The sequence below is a fragment of the Phoca vitulina genome, unplaced genomic scaffold (genome assembly GCF_004348235.1).
Source record: "Phoca vitulina isolate PV1807 unplaced genomic scaffold, GSC_HSeal_1.0 scaffold2, whole genome shotgun sequence".
Taxonomy (NCBI): Eukaryota; Metazoa; Chordata; class Mammalia; order Carnivora; family Phocidae; genus Phoca; species Phoca vitulina.
In genome coordinates this window covers 80,515,288-80,539,122 of record NW_022589705.1, presented here as the reverse complement: position 1 = coordinate 80,539,122, position 23,835 = coordinate 80,515,288, and the positions used below count along the sequence as shown (strand labels likewise).

Genomic DNA, 23,835 nt, shown 5'->3' with positions numbered 1-23,835 from the left:
TTTTTCAGGTTCGGGATCTTTCCGGAGTTGTAGTTTAACAACGCGCAGCTCTCTGCCCAACCGCGCCCCTCCGCCTCCCAGAGGGCAGCTCCATGGAAACCAAAACATCACAACTCCGCGGAGGTATCGCGAGAGGTGCGGTTGCGCCCGCGGCCGAGGAGAGGCGGAGCGAGGGCGGGAACAAAGAGCGAAGTGGGAGGGGTCTGGGCGCTTCCGCGGTCCCGGGCGGGAGAAGGTACCTCCTAGTGGCGCCCCCGCGTGACTGCGCTTTACATAATCGAGGCCGCGCGCGTCATAAGTGGCGTATTCCAGCCCAGACCGAATCAGAGTTGTCATAAGCCCTGTGTTCCGCCCCTTCGTACTTGATGGACGTCGAAATAAACCAGTGAACGGGCAACGAGCGCCGCCGTGCCCGCCCCGATCCGCCCGCACTCGCCGGCCCGCCCGCCTGCCGCAGCCCGCAGCCTGCTGCCGCCGCCGCCGCCTGCTTGTCCCTCAGACTGTCAGATAAAGCGGCGGGCCGGGCCGGCTGGGCGGTGAGCACGGCCCCGGCCGGACATGGCGGCGCTCTACGCCTGCACCAAGTGCCACCAGCGCTTCCCCTTCGAGGCGCTGTCTCAGGGGCAGCAGCTGTGCAAGGTGCGCGGGCTGGGGCGGCGGCCGGGAACTGGGACGCTAGAGGTGCGGCCCGGAGCCCTCTGTTCTGCGGGGCCGCTCGGCGGGGTCCCCCGGGCAGGGCGTGGCAGGCCCGCCTAGCTGAGGCGCCTCACCCGCTCCGCTGAGGGCCGGCGGGGCACGTGGGGGAGTCCCGGGCTCCGTCCAGGCCCCCGCGGCCGGCGTGTCCCGGTGCTTAGCAACCGCGAGGGATTGTTCTCGGACCCCTTGAGGTCAGGGGAGGGGACAGTGGGTCCCCTGCTTGCCCCCGACCAGACGCACCGAGATCCCTCCTGGGCTGGCTTCCCCGCCGTTGGTTGCAGACTGAGGGACCCCCTACGCCGCCTGGTACTGAACTCCAGAGTTGGGTGCTGCCTGGGAGGAGAGTCTTCCCAACTCGGGCGCCTCACGGGCACTTTCCAGCCAGTCTCAGAGTCGGATGTGGCGCGGCTTTATAGAAAAGCCCCACAATTAAGCGCACGAAGCAAAAGGATTTTTCAGCATCCAGTTGGTGACCTTCGGTCCTGGCCCTAACCAGCTACTGTTTTTACTCCTGAAGATCCAAGTTCTTTTTTTCATTTGAGTTGCTTCATCTTGCTTTGCCTATTTAAGCTAATAGAAGTGCTGTGAGGTGACAGTTAAAAGTCACCAAGGCGTCCTGAGATGGATTTTGAGATATTCCCAGATAATCCAGAGTTTGTGCCTCTGATATGGGAGACTTTCAATAACTGTATGTCATCCTTGCCTCAAATGGCCATGACTTTGTCACACTCTGTTTACCCTGTAGGAGAGAGCTCAGATGTTTGAGTGCTTTTTTTAGGCTTTATATAAATACATATGTATATTTGAAATATATATATTGCTTTTAAGGAAGTTTCATATAGGTAAGCAATAATGATTTTAATTTAGCATTTTCATTTCACAAGTGAACCTGCTCAAAAATCAGACAATGGAAGCGGCAGAACTGAAACTAGAATCCAGGGCTTCTGATTTCCAGTCTGCGGCTTATTCGTACATATTTTTGTTTTATAATTTATGACTAGTTCCATATAAATTCTTTCTTAATTCCCACATCAATGCAGGCCAGTGATGCCAATATTACAGAAGAGAAAAATAAGGCCCAGAAAGTTCAAGTGACTCACTCAAGCGCAGTGGCTACGCTGGGAATTGTACCCAGGTCTTCTGCCTCCTACTGAAGGCTGTTTCCATTTCTGACTGCCTTTTAAAATTATATCCTCATTTCATTTCAGGAATGTCGGATTGCACACCCTGTTGTGAAGTGCACCTACTGTAGAACGGAGTACCAGCAGGAGAGGTACAGTTTTTGTTGACCATGGAAGATGTTAATAGGCTTTTTCCTCTTAAAATCGACAATTAGTTGCTTTTCACGGTACAGATCTGTAATTGAGTGCATTATACACAGATTCTGCAGTTTTATTATAACACATTGACGAATACAAAACACACTTCTCGTTCCCTAGTTATCCATTGACTGCTTTAATTTTTAAAGTTACTTTTTTTTAAGATCCTTGATCGTTTTATATTGTGTTTATAATCTTTATGACACGAAGAAACCACAACAGTAAAACAGTGAGCCTCATGTTTCAGTATGTTTATATTCAGAGCTTCAAGAATTTATAATCGAAAGGAAGATACTTTTAGAAATGTGATCATTCTGATAAGGGTTTGTTATTTTTTTTTTTTTAAATCTCATTTTTAAAAATGTGAAAAACATTTAGGTGTGAGTAAACACACATTTTTGGGAGACTTGCAATAGCAGCAAAGTAGTTTATTGGTGTAGTAAGTTCTGTGGGACTGCAACTGTAATAGATCCTTAAAGCAGGGTGGGGTCTATTTGCTAGCTCACACATAGACCTAGAAACCTAATTTTAATCAGTCTTATTTCAGTTCTAGGAACATTTTCCCAAACATTTAATTATGGATATTTTCTTTTCTTTTCTTTTTTTTTTTTAAAGATTTTATTTATTTATCTGAGAGAAAGAATGGGAGACAGAGAGCATGAGAGGGGGAGGATCAGAGGGAGAAGCGGGCTCCCCGCTCATGTGGGACTCGATCCCGGGACTCCAGGATCATGACCTGAGCCGAAGGCAGTTGCTTAACCAACTGAGCCACCCAGGCGCCCAATTATGGATATTTTCAAACCAGAAGTGGTTGAAAGAATTAGACAATAAACACTCATATACCCACCACTTAGATTCTACGATTTATGTTTACTGCATTTGCATTTATCCATTAGTGTATTAATCCATCTTATTTGTAATGCATTTTAAAGTTGTGGACATCAGTATACTTCATGCAAAACAGTTAAGCATGCATATCATTAACAAAATTCAACATTTATTTACGGTCCTTCATTTTTTTAGAGATAAAATTTGTGCACGGTGAAATGCTCAAATCTTAAGTACATCATTCGATGAGTTTTGCAAACCGTGTACATCTGTGTAACCCCAAACCCTTTCAAAATAATAGAACATTATCATCACCCTAGAGAGTCCTCTCATGCCTCATCCCACTCAATCCCTACCCTTCTTGCCTCCCTCACACAACTACTGTTCTGATTTTCCTTTCCACCATGGATCAGTTTTACCATTTCATAGAAATGGAAACATATAAAACATCCTCTAGAAGCATTATGTTTTAGCTTTTACATTTGGGTCTATGATCCATCTTGAATTAATTTTTGGGTGTGGGGGAGATATGAAGTTTGACCCTGAATTTGCACCATACATAAAAATTTATTGAAGATGGGGGTGCCTGGCTGACTTAGTTGGTGGAGCATGTGACTTTTGATCTCGGGGTTGTAGATTCGAGCCCCATGTTGGGTGTAGAATTTACTTAAAAAAAATTAAATCTTAAAAAAAAAATTGATTCAAGGGCACCTGGGTGGCTCAGTTGGTGTAGTGTCTGCCTTTGGCTTCGGTCATGATCCCCGAGTCCAGGGATCAAGATCCGCATTGGACTCCCAGCTTAGCAGGGAGTCTGCTTCTCCCTCTGCCTCTCACCCCCCTCGTGCTTTCTCTCTCTCAAATAAATAAATAAAATCTTAAAAAAAATTGATTCAAGATGGATCATAGAAATAGTTTTTCTTTGTATGTTTTCTGAGATGTCAGGAGCATTTGTATATATATATATATATGTCCCACTTCTTCAGTAATAAATCTAAGCATAAACTCAAATGTTCAACATCACAGAATTGCTGATGTGAATCCTCTTTCTAAAAGAGTTTCCTTTAGGGGCACCTGGGTGGCTCAGTCATTAAGCGTCTGCCTTCGGCTCGGGTCATAATATCAGGGTCCTGGGATCGAGCCCCACATCGGGCTCTCTGCTCTGTGGGAAGCCTGCTTCTCCCTCTCCCACTCCCCCTGCTTGTGTTCTCTCTCTCGCTGTGCCTCTCTCTGTCAAATAAATAAATAAAATCTTAAAAAAATAAAATAAAAGAGTTTCCTTTAAATGCACCTCACTTCTTATACTGCCTCTTTAAAATGGAAGAAAATTGCCCTGGAAAATATTTTGTTTGAATATTTCATTTTAATTTAAATGTTTTCTACTTTGGCATTTTTCTTTGTTTTAACTTTATGGTCACTTTTATAGGATTTTATGGGAAAATAATCACAAAATAGCTCATAGGCTGGATTTTTATGTGATTTTATTTTCAGCCCCAGAATATTGTTTATTCTTGCACATCAAGCATTTGCTTGTACCTCCCTTTGTGAAGAATTAAACTTTATTTGAAGATGATTTTTTTCCCCAAGGTGGTTTATCAGTTTAGATATTTAGGTAATATTATCACCTCGGGACCTTCACAAGACAGAAGATGTTTTTAGGGGCCTGGGTGGCTCAGTTGTTAAGCGTCTGCCTTCGGCTCGGGTCATGATCCCAGGGTCCTGGGATCGAGCCCCGCATCGGGCTCCCTGCTCAGCGGGAAGCCTGCTTCTCCCTCTCCCACTCCCCCTGCTTGTGTTCTCTCTCTCGCTGTGTCTCTCTCTGTCAAATAAATAAAATCTTTAAAAAAACAAAAAAAAAGATGTTTTTATTTTTATCAGTACTTAGTTGTTAGAGAAATTGGAAGTATTGATAAAATAGTTGGTCATAGCACCTATTTCCTCACATCTGGGATTTTCATATGCTTTTACTTACAGAGGAGAGTGTAGACAGAGTAAAGTCAACGTGGATAGAACCTCTTAAGTTTGTATTCGAAACACATATACTTTATTTCTCACCTCAGGTTTCTCAGCTGTTTATCCAAATTGAGGAGAATTACTTCTAGTCCATTTCAGTCTAACATAATATTCTTTTGAGGGTTCTGTCCATATTTGATAATTTTGTTTAGTGATACTTGGAGATGTGATAATCTCTCCATTTTAACTAAAGTCTCATTTTATCTGAGCTAATAAAATTAGTAACCACAAAAGAATTAATAGAAGAGTTATTGGCCAGATACTCAACCTTCAGTTAACCAAGTATCCAGACCACGTATCACCTTGGCACTTAGCAATGAGCAAATTCTGTGGGCTTAAGGAGGAATCAGTTTTCAGATGTTGTAAGTAAGACAGGTTTTTTCTTATAAAAACCTTGTGTCTCTTTTTTCCTTAACAGTAAAACCAATACAATATGCAAGAAATGTGCTCAGAATGTGCAGTTATATGGAACAGTAAGTAGGGTTTCTCTGTACCTAACAGTGAGTACTCAGGTCTCTTGGAACCTTATATTCTGTGGATTATTGATGTAATTACCATATTTTTATTAGAACTAGTTACGTGTAAATACTTTCTCAGTGAAGTTTATCTAGTGTTTGAGCTTTCGAGCTTAGCTAATATTTAGTATTGAGAAGGTCTGTGTTTATGTTCATGATGGCAGGATTGTCATTATAATTTTCCTTGAGACCTTCAGTAACCAGTATGAAAAGAGGACGGGAAAGATAGATCCTACGATGTGACTTCTTTGTTTGGTAGCAGTTGACTGTTCATTTTGACGAATGAATTTTTGTCTCTCAGTGTTAGGGTTCTGGATACTATGTCCTTGCAGGGAATCTCCCAACTTGTGATATGGTGATAATGGCAAAGAGGCCTTTTGAGAAATTTGGAAGCCCTTGCCGGTTTCTCCAAAGAACTGGTTCTGTTGAATTTCTCACAGAAGTCCCAGCGTATATACACGAATGGGGTTTTGTTATTTGCTCATTTATTTGTTTAAAAGTCAGTAGTCCTGTGCAGAAGAACACCTTATGCGTAGTGTTAGGAATTGGGCTTCATTTGATCAATGTAGAAGGAAATTTGTGAAGTCAGGAATACATTTTTACAATGCCTAATGAACTGTGTAATAGGAATGGTTGCTTTAAAAAATGCACTGGTATTTCATAATATACTCAGTTGACCCTTTTTCTCTCCTTAAGCCCAAACCTTGTCAGTACTGCAACATAATTGCAGCATTTATCGGCAACAAGTGCCAGCGCTGCACGAACTCGGAGAAGAAGTATGGGCCGCCATATTCGTGCGAGCAGTGTAAGCAGCAGTGTGCATTCGACAGGAAAGATGACAGAAAGAAGGTAAATCTCGGTGTTCTTGTTGACTTTCTTTTTCTTTCAGAGACATTAAGGTGGGTCACTTGTGTCAAAAAGACATAAACAAGGGGTGCCTGCTGGGCTTGGTGGGGGGAGCATACAACTCTGGATCTTGGGGTTGTGGGTTTGAGCCCCATGTTGGGTGTAGAGACTACTTAAAAATAAAATCTTTAAAAAAAAAAAAAAGAGGGGCGCTTGGGTGGCTCAGTCAGTTAAGCATCTGACTCTTTTTTTTTTTTTTTTTTTTAAAGATTTTTTTTATTTATTTATTTGAGAGAGAGAGAATGAGAGAGCAAGCACATGAGAGGGGGGAGGGTCAGAGGGAGAAGCAGACTCCCTGCCGAGCAGGGAGCCCGATGCGGGACTCGATCCAGGGACTCCAGGATCATGACCTGAGCCGAAGGCAGTCGCTTAACCAACTGAGCCACCCAGGCGCCCTAAGCATCCGACTCTTAATCTCAGTTCAGGTCTTGATCTCAGGGTGGTGAGTTCAAGCCCCGAGTTGGGCTTGGTGCTGGGCATGGAGCCTACTTAAAGCCTACTTTCTTTTTTTTTAAGATTTTATTTATTTATTTGACAGAGAGAGACACAGCGAGAGAGGGAACACAAGCAGGAGGAGTGGGAGAGGGAGAAGCAGGCTTCCCGCTGAGCAGGGAGCCTGATGTGGGGCTCGATCCCAGGACCCTGGGATCATGACCCGAGCCGAAGGCAGACGCTTAACAACTGAGCCATCCAGGTGCCCTAAAGCCTACTTAAAAAAAAAAAAAAAAAAGACATATGACAGAAAGGAATTCTCAGTTCCTTTTCTAGATGCTATTGACCTTGAAGATTTTTAGACTTTGTTTTCTTCATTTACTAAATGTGGACCATTTTATTCTTTTTTTTTAAAGTATATGTATATTTTTAAGTTTGTTATTTATGTATGTATGTATGTATGTAATCTCTACACCCAAGGTGGGGCCCGAACTCATGACCCTGAGATCAACAGTTGCATGTTCTTTTGACTGAGCCAGCCAGGCACCCCTGGACCATTATATTCTAATATCTGTTGAGTTAGTATTTCATGAGAATCTGAATTACAGTGATCAATATCCCATATAAGTGAAGTGATGATTGGCAAAATTCTATTGAATTCTGTAAAGGAGAGATTGTAAGTTAAGCAGGATACATGACCAGTTTCACTATCTGACTCTAATTATCTCTATCTGTTGAAATTAAAAGTCACAAGATGACATGGAGGAGAGCCCTATGTGGAGCGATGGGGCATTGGTAGAATAAAAGTGGTTTAGATTTGTTCTGTTTAAAACTCAGTGACTTCTGGCTGCACTTAGAATAAAACCCAAACCCCTTGCCTGGCCTGCATGGCCCATACTTGCCTCTCAGTCTCATCTGACCTCACACCTCCCACCCCTCACCTTGTTTCAGCCACATTGGCTGCCTTTCAGCCCTTCAGACATGCCCGTGTCATTCCCACCTTTGTGCTAGCTGTCGTTTTGCCTGATACATCCTTCTCCAAAGCATCTTAACTGGTTCCTCATGCTCAGATGCCACTTCTTCACAGAGACCCTTTACTAACTCACTCACTCACCCCTTATCGTATTACCCTGTTTTATTGTTTTCATAGCATGTAACATTGTGAGAAATTAATCTTGCTTTTTTGCTTGTTTGTCCACCTCCACTAGAACATGAGCTCTGTCCATCTTGTTCTTTGCCACATTTCCAATGGCCTGGCACATACTAAGTGCCCCCCATATATATTTATATATATATACTTAGATTGATAAAAGTTATAGTTTATTGAGAACTATTTCCTCTCCCTTTCAATTGTTTTACCAGAAATGGCCAAAATATTAATCTGAAATATATCTACAGCTTGCTGTTATTTATTGAGAAAAAGTGTGCTTCTCATTTTCTACTTTTTAAAAAGTGACTGAAAAAGTGATTATTTTATATATCTTTTTAAATTGAGGTATAATCAACATACCTTATATTAGTTTCATATGTACAATATAATGATTATAGATATTTGTGTATATTGGAAAGTGATCACAATAAGTCCAGTTAACATCCATCATTATACACAGTTACAGAATTCTTTTTCTTGTTTTTTTTTTTTTTTTAAGATTTTATTTATTTATTTGACAGAGAGAGATAGTGAGAGCAGGAACACAAGCAGGGGGGAGTGGGAAAGGGAGAAGCAGGCTTCCCGCCTGACCAGGGAGCCAGATGTGGGGCTCGATCCCAGGACCCTGGGATCATGACCTGAGCCGAAGGCAGATGCTTAACGACTGAGCCACCCAGGCACCCCGAATTCTTTTTCTTGTGATGAGAACATTTAAGATCTACTCTCTTAGCAATTTTCAAATATGCAATATAGTATTATTAACTGTAGTCATCATATTGTACATTATATCCCCGTGACTTAATTATTTTATAACTAGAAGTTTATACTTTTTGACTACTTTCATCCATTTCACCTACCCCCCACTCCCCACCTCTGGCAACTATCAATTTGTTCTCTTCAATAAATGTTCTTTTAATGAAAGAATACAGTACAGAAACTTTTTCAGTGTCCAGAGCTACTTTTTGGAGATGCTTAGGCTTACAAGAGCTAACTCTTGCTAACCAAATTCATTACTTTACAATGGGAGGATATAACTCTCCAGTGACCAGATTACTCCTGCTTGCCAACCAGAGCACATTTTCTCTGAATCAAGATACTGGAGAAGCTGACTTAGGAATCAGGAGGTAGCATATAATAATAGTTGGAGTATAAGCTTTGCAGTCCCGTAGACCTGGGTTAGCTGAATGATCCTGGACAAGTTACTTAATCTTATTATGCATCAGTTTCATCATCTTTCCAGTGGGAAATAACAGTAGCTGCTTCACAGGACATAGGGAGATTTAATTGAGGTAGAAGACTTGCCTAAGTTCACACACCTCATAAGTGGCAGAATTGGGACTTAACCCAGAGGTTCTAGCTTCCAGTACCTATATTCTGTAGTACCCATGTGCTACATTCTCTTTTCTTTATCTTTGTCTTCTTGTCTTTCAGGTAGATGGGAAATTGCTGTGCTGGCTGTGCACACTTTCGTACAAACGGGTCCTTCAAAAGACCAAAGAGCAGAGGAAACATCTGAGCATCTCTTCCCGTGCCAGCCACCAGGAGAAGGAACAGTATAGTCGACTGAGTGGTGGCAGCCATTATAACAGGTAACCCCAAGATGCATAAGATAGGACTGGAAGTATTGGTTGGTCAGGTAAAATACGCAATTAGCCATGGAGGATACCATTTGGTATACATTTTCCTAGTCTTTTCTCTCTAGTTACTGTGCTTAGGAGGAATCTCCTTTACCATATTTTACAGTTCGTGTATCTTCCAAGTGCCAGAGAGATTTCCATAAGGTATCAGGATTTCCTGACTTGGTTTGTATTGTGTCTGAAAAGTTTGTGGAACTTGTTCTACTTTCCCTGTAATGTTCTTCTCACCTTTGGAGTGGGTTATCTCCTTAAAAGTTTGGACATTTCACTTTCTGAGGCATGCAGCTTTTTTAATGCATATTTGGACAGGAGGTTGATAGATGTTCTAGGTTTGTCCTGGTGGGATCTAGTCAAAAAGATGTCCTTTCATTGTAGCCTTAGCTTCCTTTCAGAGTATCTGAGGTATTGTTAAGAGTTCTGGCTCCAGGGGCGCCTGGGTGGCTCAGTCGTTAGGCGTCTGCCTTCGGCTCAGGTCATGATTCTGGGTCCTGGGATCGAGCCCCACATCAGGCTCCCTGCTCTGCAGGAAACCTGCTTCTCCCTCTTCTACTCCCCCTGCTTGTGTTCCCTCTCTCGCTGTGTCTCTCTCTGTCAAATAAATAAATAAAATCTTTAATAAAAAAAAAAAAAGAGTTCTGGCTCTGGATTGAATCCCAACTCTGCCAGGTTCTCTGTGTGGGATCTTGGGCAAGCTTTTTTCATCTTTAAAATAGGGAAATAATAGTATTAACTCATGGAATTGTTGTGAAAATAAATTATATAGTGCATGCATAGTGATTAGTTTTATAACTGGCATATAGGAAGCATTCAATATATTTTAGTTACTGTTTGTTATTGTTACCATTATGATTTTGTTTGTTCATTTAGCAAACATTATTAAGTACTCTCATGGGCCAACGACTCTGCTAGGAAGGCAGAGATGAATGAAAGAATCATGCTACTCACCAAGCGTATGTAGTCTGGTAGGGAAGACAGACCTGTAATCAAATCATTGCAGTATAATTCGATGAGCATGAGAAGCATCAAGGTACAGGCATGAGAGGCAGTAGTAATTAACTGCCTTGGGAAGTCAGGCAAGAGAGGCTCAGAGAAGAGCTGGTGTTGGAGCTGGATTTTAGGATGAGTTGGAATCATCACAGAGGGAATGGGCAGAGGCATCCTAGGCTGAGGAAATAGCGTTTGTAGAGACATGGAGGGCGTGAGACCACGTGAAATCCTGGGGAATTGCAGGTTCTTTTATGTTGCTGGACTTTATGTTTGAGAGCCAGGGAATGGGAGAAAAGGGGATTCTGCAGACATGTTAAGGAGCATGAACCTAATCCTGGGGTCTGTAAAAAAAATTAACCCTGATTACTATGGAGAATACATTGGAAGAAAAAGAGACTGGGGGCTAGTTAAGCTTTTTTATGAGTCCAGGGTAAGAGATGTTAATATTAGAATCTCAACTGAGGCCATGGCACCAGAGATCAAAGAAGCAGATTCAGGAAGATAGTTTAGAGGGAGAATTATGAGAAATTTAGATAATTGATGAACAGGTAGAAGGGTAAGAGCTGGGTGAGTAAAGGATAATTCTCAGGTTTCTTACTTGGGTGAATAGGTAGATTCTTAGAGAGAATATAGGAAGAAGAGAAGTTCAGTTTTTAAAAGAGGAGTTTGTGGGGCGCCTGGGTGGCTCAGTCGGTTAAGCATCAGCCTTCAGCTCAGGTCCTGACTCAGATCCTGGGATTGAGCCCCGCGTCAGGCACCCTGCTCAGCAGGGTGTCTGCTTCTCCCTCTCCCTCTGCTTCTCCCTCTCCCTCTGCTTCTCCCTCTCCCTCTGCTTCTCCCCCCTCTCTGCTTCTCCCCCTGCTCGTGCTCTCTCTGTCTCTCTCTCTAATAAATAAATGAAATCTTTTTAAAAAATTTAAAAAAATAAAATGTTGAGTTTGGAGAATCAAGAAGAATTATTTTTTGGGAGCTTAGCCTAGAACTCACAAGAAAGGTTCAGATGTGGCCCATTGGTAGCACATAAGAGTCAGTGGGAATAGAAGTTGTTATCAAGTGTGGATTCCTGCTGCTCCACCCCAGACTTTAATTCAATAGGATGTAGGATAGAGTCCGTGAATCTGCATTTGGGGAATACCATTTCCAACCCATATAATAAGTAGTTGTTAAAACCATGCTCTTGGATGATATAATTCAAGTTGGAGGCTGAGAACAGAACTCTAGAAGCACTCAAGAAAGATAGAGTGAGTATTTGTAAACCATGTATCTGATAAGGGATTAATATAAAAAAACTTATGAAGAATTCATACAATTCAATACTAAAAAAAAAAAAAAAATCCAATTTAAAAGTGGGCAAAGGACCTGAATAGGCATTTTTCCAAAGAAGACATACAAATGGCCAGTAGATACATGCAAAGGTGCTAAACATCACTAATTGTCAGGGAAATGCACATCAAAACCACAATGAGATATTACCTCACATCTTTTAGATGGCCATTATCAAAAAGACAAGAGGGGTACCTGGCTGGCTCAGTCGGTGGAGCATGTGACTCTTGATCTCAGGGCTGTGCGTTCGAGCTCCACTTCGGGTGTAGAGATTACTTTAAAAAAAGAGAGAGAGGAAAAGACAAATAACAAATGTTGGTGAGGTTATGGAGAAAAGGGAACCCTATACACCATTAGTGGGAATGTAAATTGGTATAGCCATTGTGCAAAACAGTATGGTGGTTCCTCAAAAAATTAAAAACAGAACTACCATATGATCCAGTGGTCATTCCTGGGTATATATCCAAAGAAAATGAAATTGGTTATCTTGAAGAGATTATCTGTACCCCCATGTGCATTGCAGCTTTATTCATAATAGCCAAGAGATGGAAACAATGTAAATGATTTGCAATGAATGAATGGATAAAGAAAATGTGATATATATACATACACACAGGCATACTCTATGGTATCACTTCTATGTGGAACCTTTTTAAAAAGCCAATTTCAGGGGCACCTGGGTGGCTCAGTCGTTAAGTGTCTGCCTTTGGCTCAGGTCATGATCCCGGGGTCCTGGGATCGAGCCCTGCATCGGGCTGTCTGCTCGGCGGGAAGCCTGCTTCTCCCTCTCCCACTCCCCCTGCTTGTGTTCCCTCTCTCGCTGTGTCTCTCTCTGTCAAATAAATAAAAATAAATAAATAAATAAAAAGCCAATTTCATAGAAACAGAGATTGGAATCATGGTTGCCAGGGGCTGGGAAAGGGGGAAATGGGGAGATTTAGGTCAAAGAGTATATAAACTTTCAGTTCTAAGGAGAAAAAATTCCGAGGATCCAATGTACAGCAGAGTGATTATTCTTAATACAGTATTATATACTTGAAAATTGCTGAGAGTAGATTGTAAGCATTCTTGCCGTTAAAAAAAGTTTACTATGTGACGTGATAGATGTGTTAATTATCTTAATCTTGGTAATCATTCCATAACATATGTGTATATCAAACTGTCACGTTGTATACCTTACATGTATACAGTTTGTCAGTTACTCAATAAAGTTGGAAGGAGGGAAGGATGGCATGGTCAGTGGTATCAAATATTGAAGAGATCAAGTAAGAAGGGGTCTTTCTTGAGGGTGAACTCATTGGGGCTAAAACTGATTTTTAGTGGTGTTGTGGGACTCAGATAGTAGATTCACAGAAATGTACTGAAGAAGAACTGGACAAAGAGTTCAACCTGGTATCCAGTCCCAGCTTCACTATTGACAAGCTATATATCTTTGGGTAGGTCAGTTAACCTCAATGAGCCTCAGTTTCTGCAGAGTAGAAATAGTACCTTGTATATACCTCACAGAGTTGGAAATGCATATGAAACATTAAATGTAAAAGTTCTTTTTAAGGGGTGTCTGGCTGGGGGCGTCTGGGTGGCTCAGTCGTTAAGCGTCTGCCTTCGGCTCAGTTCATGATCCTAGGGTCCTGGGATCGAGCCCCACATAGGGCTCCCTGCTCCGCGGGGAGCCTGCTTCTCCCTCTCCCACTCCCCCTGCTTGTATTCCCTCTCTCGCTGTGTCTCTCTCTGTCAAATAAATAAATAAAATCTTTAAAAAAAAAAGGGGGGAGTCTGGCTGGCTGAGTTGGTGGAGCATGCGACTCTTGATCTCAGGGTTATGAGTGTGAGTCCCACATTGGGGATGGAGCCTACTTAAAATTAAAAAAATTAAAAAGATTTTTAGAAAAGTACTTTTTAAACTATAAGATAGATTATACTTCTTATTAAAATTTTATTGACTCTGTTCTCGTAGTTATTAATAAAGCAGGTAATATTTAATTAAAGCTAAGAATTTTGGGGCCCTATGGAAGAGAGCTACCCATGCATCCAGGACCTATGAAATCAACACCTTGGTGGATTTTAATAATCAAGAATAGGGGCGCCTGGGTGGCTCAGTTGGTTGAGTGTCTGCTTTCAGCTCAGGTCTTGATCCCAGGATCCTGGGATCGAGCCCCACATCAGGCTCCTTGCCCAGCGGGAGGCCTGCTTCTCCCTCTCCCTCTGCCTGCCGCTCCCCCTGCTGTGCTCTCTCTCTCTCTCTCTCTGTGTCAAGTGAATAAGTGAAATCTTTAAAAAAAAAAAAAATCAAGAATAATTAGCTCTTGTATGGAAGAGCTGTGATATCATGTTGGTCCCATTTAACAAACTTTTGTGATGTTTTATAAATCTTTTATTTCTAATGTCTGTCTCTCTATTTTTGCATTAAAAGCCAGAAAACACTTTCTACATCTTCAATTCAAAATGAAATCCCAAAGAAAAAATCCAAGTTTGAGTCAATCACAACCAATGGAGACAGGTAAGCCAGTTGGTGTGTGTGCATGCTTCTGTTTGAGCTGCTGCATATACAGTTCCTGAAACAGGAATACATTCCAGGGTATGCCTTGGACCTAGTCTAGGGTTGTTATTGAGTCTCTGAGGGTCATTACATTAGCCACTTGATATCTTATGAATAAGCAGTGTCAATATTTGTTTATAACTAATCCTGTCTGTAAAAGACAAGCACATATAACTGGATTTAATAGCAACTGAATCCTGTAGTCCACAAATAACTCCCCCACACTAATTTTAAGAAGTCAGGAGCTGTATGCTTTTCATTGTGATCTGTGCCTGTGGCCTCCTCCAGGCAGGGCAGGAGTTTGTCTTGAGAAGTGGAGCAGAGACCAGTTGGAGTTAAGACAGTATTGCTCAGTCTGTGAGGGGTAATCAATGCTTCCTTAGCATGCAGAAGGCCCAATGCAGATACTCAATCAGCAGAGAACGAGATGCATTTAAATATTTTTACTTCTTTTTAAACCTGTCTAAATACATATTTTTATTTGCTTTCCCTTCTCCTGAGTGCTGCTTCCTCTTGCAGCTGCTTTGTCCTAATGTCTAGAGTGCCCCATTCGTGTTGGTGCAGTGTTGCTTCCCAGCCAAGTCTTGGGGCCTCCCATTTTCCTGTTTCTGCAGGCCCAGGCATCCTGAAGTGAGACAGTGACATACTCTTCCCCAAAATCCTTGGAATCATTTCCATTCTGAAAACGCCCAGTGTAGGTTCTCCCTCCCAGCCAGTGGTGGATATGGGAGTAGATTAGCACGTAGGCTTACCAGGGCTGAATTTCAATTAAGGAGCACAAAGCATCTGTGAAATGTATTCTTTCCTGTTACCTTTTTTATTAACTTGATTTCAGATTCTACAGGGTGTCTTTTTTTTTTTTAAGATTTATTGATTTATTTGAGAGAGAGAGAGAGTGCGAGGTGGGGAAGGGCAGAGGGAGAGAATCTCCAAGCAGACTCCCCACTGAGCGCAGAGCCCAACACAGGACTCAATCCCACAACCCGTGAGATCACGACCTGAGCCGAAACCCAGAGTCAGACGCCCAACTGACTGAGCCACCCAGTCACCCCTCACTTTGAAAACATTCTGACAAGCCTTTTTTTTGACGTCCTTTTGTAATGTCATGCAAACCCCCAGTTTTTTTACTGAGTATCTATCTTGAATTCAGTTCTATACCAGATGTTAATGGTCTCACTTCTGAGCTGTCTGTTGTAGCTGCCTCCCTGTTTTCAGTTGATCGCAGACTACTTTCCTGGCCCTACTTTTAAAATATCCATATATGCTCTTGTCCTTTCATTGTTATCTCCTCTTGTCTTCTGAAGGCTGCTCTCTAACAACTTTCCATTCACCTTGCTGTTCTTTTTTTTTTTTTTTTTAATTTTTTTATTGTTATGTTAATCCCCATACATTACATCATTAGTTTTAGATATAGTGTTCCATGATTCATTGTTTGTGCATAATACCCAGTGCTCCATGCAGAACGTGCCCTCCTCAATACCCATCCCCAGGCTAACCCATCCTCCCACCCCCCTCCCCTCTAGAACCCTCAGTTTGTTTTTCAGAGTCCATTGTCTCTCATGGTTCTTCTCCCCCTCCAATTTCCCCCCCTTCATTCTTCCCCTCCTGCTACATTCTTCTTCTTCTTTTTTTCTTTCTTAACATATATTGCATTATTTGTTTCAGAGGTACAGATCTGAGATTCAACAGTCTTACACAATTCACTCACCTTGCTGTTCTACCACATTATCCTCTCTTAGTTTTTAAGTTTTGAGGCATATTTGATTTTTTTTCTCCTTTTTTTCCTTTTCCATTAGCCTTCTGTATCATACAGAGGGAACACATCACGTTAGGTTTTGGTTTGTTTTTGTTTTTAAGATTTTATTTATTTATTTAAGCGAGAGAGAGTGTGCACGAGCAGGGAGAGGGGCAGAGGGAGAGGGAGAGAGCCAAGTAGACTCCCCAGTGAGCATGGAGCCTGACATGGGGCTCCATCCCAGGACCCCGAGATCATGACCTGAACCGAAGTCAGATGCTCAACCAACTGAGCCACCCAGATACCCCTAGGTTTTTTATAAAACCTTTTCTCAAATAATTTTATTTTTTATTTTTTTCATAGATTTTTATTTATTTATTTGGCGGGGGGAGGAGCAGAGGAAGTGGGAGAGAGAGTCTTAAGCAGACTCTGCACTGAGTGCAGAGCCTGATACGGGGCTTGATCTCATGACCCTGAGATCACAACCTGAGCTGAAATGAAGAGTCAGACGCTCAACCAACTGTGCCACCCAGGTGCCCCCTCAGATAGTTTTATACTTCTAAAATGCCTTTGTCTTTTTTTTTTTAGTATCCTGCAGAATTCACAGCTTCCCTCTAATATTTTCTAGTTTCTTGAAATTGTAGCAAAAACTTTTCAATTTAAGGAAAATCTGAGTTCATGTCTAGCTTTTCTTCCCAGAGAAAATGTACCAGCTACTTTTTTATCATATTTGTTTGTTGTTCTGTTGGTGATAAAAAAGCACTCTCAACATTGGGTGATGCCCAGGCACACCTTGTGGTTTATTGTTCTAAAGGACATTCTTTTCCTTTCCTCGTAGGTTTTTTTTTTTTTAACCTTTTTTTTTTTTTTTTTAAAGTCTAACTTTTTTAAGATTTTATTTTTAAGTTGTCTCTACGCCCAGCATGGGGCTTGAACTCACAACCCTGCGATCAAGAGTCACACACTCCACCGACTGAGCCAGCCCGGCGCCCCTCCTCATGGTTTTATTTCATTCTCCATTTGAAATATGCCTGAAAGAGTAGACTTACTTTGTGTGGCCTTTGAGGACAGACCCAGGGCCAAAGGATAGGAATGACAGGGAGGCAGGTTTTGGCTTACCCTGAGGAGGATTGCTCTTATATTAAAAGGTTTAGAAAAAGGGTGCACCTGGGTGGCTCAGTTGTTAAGCGTCTGCCTTCAGCTTAGGTCATGGTCCCAGGGTCCTGGGATCGAGCCCCGCATCGGGCTCCCTGCTTGTGTTCCCTCTCTGCTGTCTCTCTCTCTCTGTCAAATAAATAAATAAAATCTTAAAAAAAAAAAAAAAAGGTTTAGAAAAGACAAGAAGCTTCCTAGAGAAGTAGTGAGTTCCCTGTCATTGGAGATATTTGAAAAGAGACTGGATCTAATTTTCTGCCTTGCTAACCTAGCCGTCTGTTTTCATTTGATTTCCAGCAGTTCTTATTAATCAGAAGTTAGAGAGTTAGAAAGGTCAGGCCCTAACACAGGATAGACACAACTGGTTTTGTCAACAGTGTATTGGTATGGGAAGAATCCTCTCTTAAGAAGCAGGTAGAGAAGAACATTAGGAGCTTTTGGGACCACAAGATTTATATTAGCCCATTACTCTGTTTCATTTGTCATTCTAGTTACGGGCTTAAGTAAATTCTCTTGGATTGAGGGAAGACAGTCCCTTGGCAGGTGTTGAAATTGGTGGAGACTTTGATGGGTTCTTTCAGTATTTTCTCCTGCGTGCCTTGTTTTATTATATGGCATTTACTTTTTTGTTACCCAGTAATTCTGCATATTCATCAGTTATAAAAGCAACGGGTCCATTCTTCTGACATTCTTCTCACATGCTTCATGTGGACCAAGAGAGAATATTCTTATCAATGGACTGTGTCTTCTAGCCATAGAATGTTTGACTTGGTAACTCTGAGGATGTCCAGTGATTCCACTTGCTATTTGGAGTTTCTACCTGTGTAGAGAAATGCTGGTTATTAGATGTAGTTTAAGATGGAGGAACAAACCAACAGCAAGGGGGGCCTAGAGTCATTGCTATATTGATGTAGGGAGCTAGGAATCAATATTCCAGTGTCTGCTTAGGAAGAACAGGTTTGTGTTTTACTTTAAAGGTTGCCTTGGGAGGAGTAAGAGCTTTCTTTGGGAAATCTCTAGAGAAGGGCAGGATTTGACTCTCATGGCAGTGATTCCTTTAACTTGTTTTGGGTGTAAGACATCTCTGACCAACCAGGGAAAGCTATGGATCCTCATCCTAGAAACCACCCATTGTATGTATACACCGAATTATACATACAATTTCAGAGGGTTACAGATTCCCGGGAGCTGGGCCTGATTAGAGGACTCTGCTAAGAGGACCGAGTTGACCTGGCACTTTGAAAAAATGAAGTAAGTGCTCAGGTGCTGTTATTGAGAAGAATCTGTTGAAAACCCGGGTTGTGGTGTGACTCTGGAATTTGCCACCTCTTTGTGTCTTTTCTAACTAAATACCATTGAATTTTTGATATTGGAAGTGGTGGTCAACAGGCCAGTTGCAGTGTAGGGGAAGTTGGCTTCCTTCCTATTAATTTCATCTTTTTGGGGCACCTGGGTGGCTCAGTCAGTTAAGCGTCTGCCTTCGGCTCAGGTCGTGATCCCGGAGTGCCAGGATTGAGCCCCATGTCGGGCTCCCCGCTCAGTGGGGCTTGAAGTCTGCTTCTCCCTCTGCCTGCCGCCCCCCCCGCTTGTGTGCGCTCTCTCTCTCAAATAAATAAAATCTTTAAAAGAAAATTTCATCTTTTTATAATTTTTAGAAGGGACTGACTGCTCCTGGGATGGAATGCAACAGCTTCTTTCTTTCTTTTTTTTAAGATTTTATTTATTTATTTGAGAGAGAGAATGAGTGGGGGGAGGGACAGAGGGAGAGGAAGCAGCAGACTCCCCACTGAGCAGCGGCCCATGTCAGTTGCTTAAACCGGCTGAGCCACCCAGGCGCCCCTAGGCATCAGCTTCTTAGCAGCTGCACCACATCATGGTGCTTTGGGGCAGAAAATAAAGAACCAAAAGATGAGCTCTGTGGGGAGTTTTAAAAGAAAAATATGTGAGCTAACAATTGGTAATTTATCCAGATTCTAGGGAAATGAGTTAGTCACAAAAAATTGACTGTTTCACCCATAAATAATTGGGAATCTTCAATACACCTGAAACAAAATGTCCTTGACTCTTGGGGAATGCATTTGTTTTCATCTTCAATGTGAGAGGAGATGCTGCAGAAATGCTCTGGGTTGTGGTTTGGTTGGTATAGTTATCTCATGATCACCTTGCCTGTGCAGTTTAGCAAATGCTATTGAGTCTGGCATGTATGGAGCATTGTGCTTACTGCTGGGAATTCAAATAGTTGTTCTTACCCTTGAGCTTGTAGTCAGGTGGCCTCTGGTGTGTCCTCAAGTAGAAAAAGGTTTATCCCTCCAAGTTATGATTTTTTTCCCCTCCATGTTTCTACTCAGCTTTTCCCCAGACCTGGCTCTGGACTCACCGGGCACTGACCACTTTGTCATCATTGCCCAACTGAAGGAAGAAGTGGCCACTCTGAAGAAGATGCTGCATCAAAAAGATCAAATGATTTTAGAGAAAGAGAAGAAGGTACAGTTTTGTTAATGCCTCTCAGGCTAGAATGATGCAAGGGTAAGCATGTGGTACCATAGGGCATGGTGCTAACTCTTGTTTAACTGATTTTTATTTGGTACTGGCCACTGATGCTTTGAGAGATCCAGTGGCAAGGTTGGGCTATCCTGGGAGAGGCTTACTGTCTGCCAAGATGACTCATGACCTGGTATTACCATGGTGAATCTACCTCGGTCAGGTGCATTTAACAAGTTGATTTTTCTCAGCATTCAGAGGGAGCTTCCACTTCTCAGGGAGGACTCCTGTTAACCAGGCTTACAGAGGTGATGTGTAAAACTACAGTGCCCCTCTTAATTCATAGTGGGGCATAACTGACTCCTGCTCTTCTCAGCATGAGCTGCTTTGGAAGGTTGCAATCAGAAGGTGCCGAATGAGCATGGAGTCAGGACAAGAGGAGGTAGTTGTGTAATTGGAATTCTTAATGCTCTCAAGCTAAGAGAACCTCATGTCTCCATCTCTATTATTGGGATGGCCATGTCTGTGGGACAGTAATACTCAAAATATGTGGGCCAGGTCTCTCTCCTTCCTGGACTATGTTCAGGTAGGCCTTCCTCCATGACTAGTAGGTCACTTTGCTTCTATTACTGACAGTTCCCTTCCTGAGTGACCCACTCTTTAAACACATTAACATCTTCAGTAAAGTCTTACTCTGGTCTGACAGCCCCGCTCTTTAAGGGAACTTTTTACATCCTTCTTCTGATTCAGGTCTATTTATCTTATTTTTAGGTTCTTAAAGAATATCTCATTTTTGTCTTAATATATTAATAACAATAATAGCTAACTTTTATTGGATACTTAACTATGTGGCTGACTATTCTGCGTGCTTTCTATGTATTAACTCATTTATCTTCCTAATAGCCCTTTGAGAGAGGAATCACTGTTATCATCATGTCACAGATGAAGAGAGCCTCCAATATTTTTCCTTTTAGGCTTTCATTCCCTTCATCTAGTTGTGTTTTTTTCCCTGAGACTGTATGTTTTTTTTGTGCCAAGTTTGGAGTGCTAGGTTTCATTGTGAATGGCTAACAAAGGCATTTATAACGTTAAAATATTCATATGCCTGCTTTCCATTTAATTTTGACCTCATTTTACAGATGAGGAAATGGACCCAAAGATATTAAATGATGTACCAAATCACACAACTAGTAAACGGCAGCACAAAGTACTTAACTCAAGTCTTTCTGATTCTGCTGTTCTTTCTACTAGCCTGTGCTTTCTTCTGCCAGGAAGGTGGAGATTCATGGGGAGAGACCAGTATTTTTTCCACTTTACTACATGACTATTGGATGAAAGCAGACCCAAGTATATCTTCTTCATGGACTAGATTAGAATGGCACATAAAAGGATTTTGCAAAATAGAGATAAAATGAACATTTGTTTCTACTGCTTTGCAGAGTTTGGGTTTTAGAAGGAGCAAAAACAAATAGGAGATTGTTTCTCATCACTTTCAGAATCAAGGTCACACTCCTTGGCTTGGAACACAGGCCCTTCTCCATCATGCCTGCCTATCTGTAGCATCATCTCCTGCCGTTCTCCATGCTCATCAGTCCTTCGAACAAGCTGTCAGTGACCTCATAGGCCTGGGCTGTGCCCACACAGTTTCCTTTGTTTGGATGCCCTTCTCCCTACCTTGTGTGCCAGCTGTACCTCATGTCCCTCAAAACTCAGCTCACACATCACTTCCCTGACGTAGATTTCTCTTCTCTTCTTGAATAGCATAGTCAATAGAAGAAGGCCTGGGGTTTGAATTCTAGCTCTGCCACTTGCTAACATGTATGATCTTGGCCATGTTACTTAGCCCTTTCTAAGGCTTGGTTTTCCCATCTATAAAATAGGAAGAATAATATTGCCCCCCCCCAAAGGTTTATCATAGGATTGAATGAAAAAATAGAATCAAACAGTTTGGGTCACCTGGCTTGCTCAGTTGGAGGAGCATACAGCTCTTGATCTTGGAGTTCAAGCTCCATGCTGGCTATAGAGATTACCAAACCAAACCAAACTAAAACAAAAACAATCATGTATACACACACACACACACACACACATAGAGAGAGATTACTAAAAAACAAAAACAACTATATACATATATATATATGTTCAAACAGTTTGCCTGGAACAGGGTTAAAAATTCAATAAATGGTAATAGCTAGGGGCGCCTGGGTGGCTCAGTCGTTAAGCGTCTGCCTTCGGCTCAGGTCATGATCCCAGGGTCCTGGGATCGAGCCCCACGTCTGGCTCCCTGCTCTGCGGGAAGCCTGCTTCTCCCTCTCCCACTCCCCCTGCTTGTGTTCCCTCTCTCGCTGTGTCTCTCTGTCAAATAAATAAATAAAATCTTTAAAAAAAAAAAAAAAAAGGCAATAGCTGTTATTCTCCTGGCTTCTCTCAAACCGTCAGTCATATTGTATTATAATCACTGATTTATTTGGAGGATTATTGGCATGTATTAAATACATAAAATCTTTATTTTATTTATTTTAATTTTTTATTGTTATGTTAATCCCCATACATTACATCATTAGTTTTAGATGTAGTGTTCCATGATTCATTGTTTGTGCATAACACCCAGTGCTCCATGCAGAACGTGCCCTCTTTAATACCCATCACCAGGCTAACCCATCCTCCCCCCCCCAGAACCCTCAGTTTGTTTTTCAGAGTCCATCGTCTCTCATGGTTCGTCTACCCCTAAATCTTTATTTTTTTTTTAAGATTTACTTATTTATTTAACACAGAGAGAGCACAAGCAGGCAGAGCGGCAGGCAAAGGGAGAGGGAGAAGCAGGCTCCCCGCTGAGCAGAGAGCCCAATGCAGGGCTCATGACCTGAGCTGAAGGCAGATGCTTGACCACCTGAGCCACCCAGGCACCCCAATATATAAAATCTTTAAAACCTGCCAGTGATGATGTATCAGAAATGATATGTCAGGACTTTGTATCATTTTCAGGAAATCTTTAGAAAAAACAGGATACAGAATCCCCTGGCTTTGATATAGTTATGGATCTTCAGGAGAGCCCTGGATTTCATTCATTTGGGAAACCATTTAGTTCTTTGGTACGAGAACATTTTTCGTTGCACAGAGATTTCTTCTGGTCACTCTGCCTTTTTTTCCCCCCTCAGATCACAGAGTTGAAGGCTGATTTTCAATACCAAGAATCTCAGATGAGAGCCAAAATGAACCAGATGGAGAAAACCCACAAAGAAGTCACAGAGCAATTGCAGGTGAGTCTGCTTATTTTATGTGATAACCCTGGTGTATTTAGCTGATTGTATTTTCAAGTGATTATCTCTTAGATTTCTTTATTCTCAGGGTATTGACAAATTCATATTAATCGACCTTATAGCTGTCTTTTATTGTTTCACTGTTGGGTGTGTTCTGATCTTTTTCCCTCAAAAACAGTGGCAGTAATAAATGTGTGTTTTGATTTTTGGATAAGCCAGATGTGATTCCAGATGTCTGGATTATGAATTCTGTTTATCCAGCACATTAAGGCACTCCACGGTTTGTTTGTGTTGCACAAAGCACCCTTTTGTAACTGTGGATCCCAGGAGATTGAAGTGTGCTGATTAACCTCCAGCAAACACTATCTTCCCCTGAACCAAGCCCTAGAGCTTTCTGTTGTTTTCTGCCTCTAGAACTTGTTCTCTTCCTGACCCTCTACATTGTATGCCTTAGCATCTGCATGAAAAACATGTCCTGTCCTGTTAAAACATCCTTCTTTCACTGAATTTTTTTGTTTAGGCCAAAAACCGAGAGCTCCTGAAGCAGGCAGCTGCCTTGTCCAAGAGCAAGAAGTCGGAGAAATCAGGAGCTATAACCTCTCCATGAGAGACCATAAGGAGGCTCCCAGTCAACAGCACAGGGGTTCCTGGGTTAGGATTGGTGACCTGGCTGTTCTCTGGGAATTGCAAGCTTTCTTAAGAAATCTCTATTTTATTATAGTTATCCTTCTTTGTGGGATCGCAGTAGGCTGAATGGAAACACCTGGTTTGTGCTGTGTCATGACTGCATGCTTGGATGTTTGGGGTTCCAAGCTCTTTGTCTCATACTTTCACTCTTTCCCTCCCTTCCCCCCCCCCCCCCCCC

At 42.1% G+C, this 23,835-nt stretch overlaps 1 protein-coding gene across 2 annotated transcripts; it reads left to right on the top strand.

Moving 5' to 3' along the window:
* Positions 1-454: 454 nt before the first annotated feature.
* On the top strand, positions 455-23,835 carry FAM76A (family with sequence similarity 76 member A). 2 transcript variants are annotated; one of them, XM_032390205.1, is made up of 9 exons: positions 455-639; positions 1,905-1,969; positions 5,272-5,353; positions 6,065-6,217; positions 9,288-9,445; positions 14,214-14,300; positions 19,578-19,713; positions 22,869-22,970; positions 23,491-23,835. In XM_032390205.1, the coding sequence occupies exons 1-9, from the start codon at positions 559-561 to the stop codon at positions 23,575-23,577; spliced, it is 951 nt and encodes a 316-aa protein (XP_032246096.1). In that variant the 5' UTR covers positions 455-558; the 3' UTR covers positions 23,578-23,835. The 2 variants fall into 2 exon arrangements, with proteins under 2 accessions (XP_032246096.1, XP_032246107.1); XM_032390216.1 differs by having other exon boundaries at positions 456-639; positions 5,272-5,326.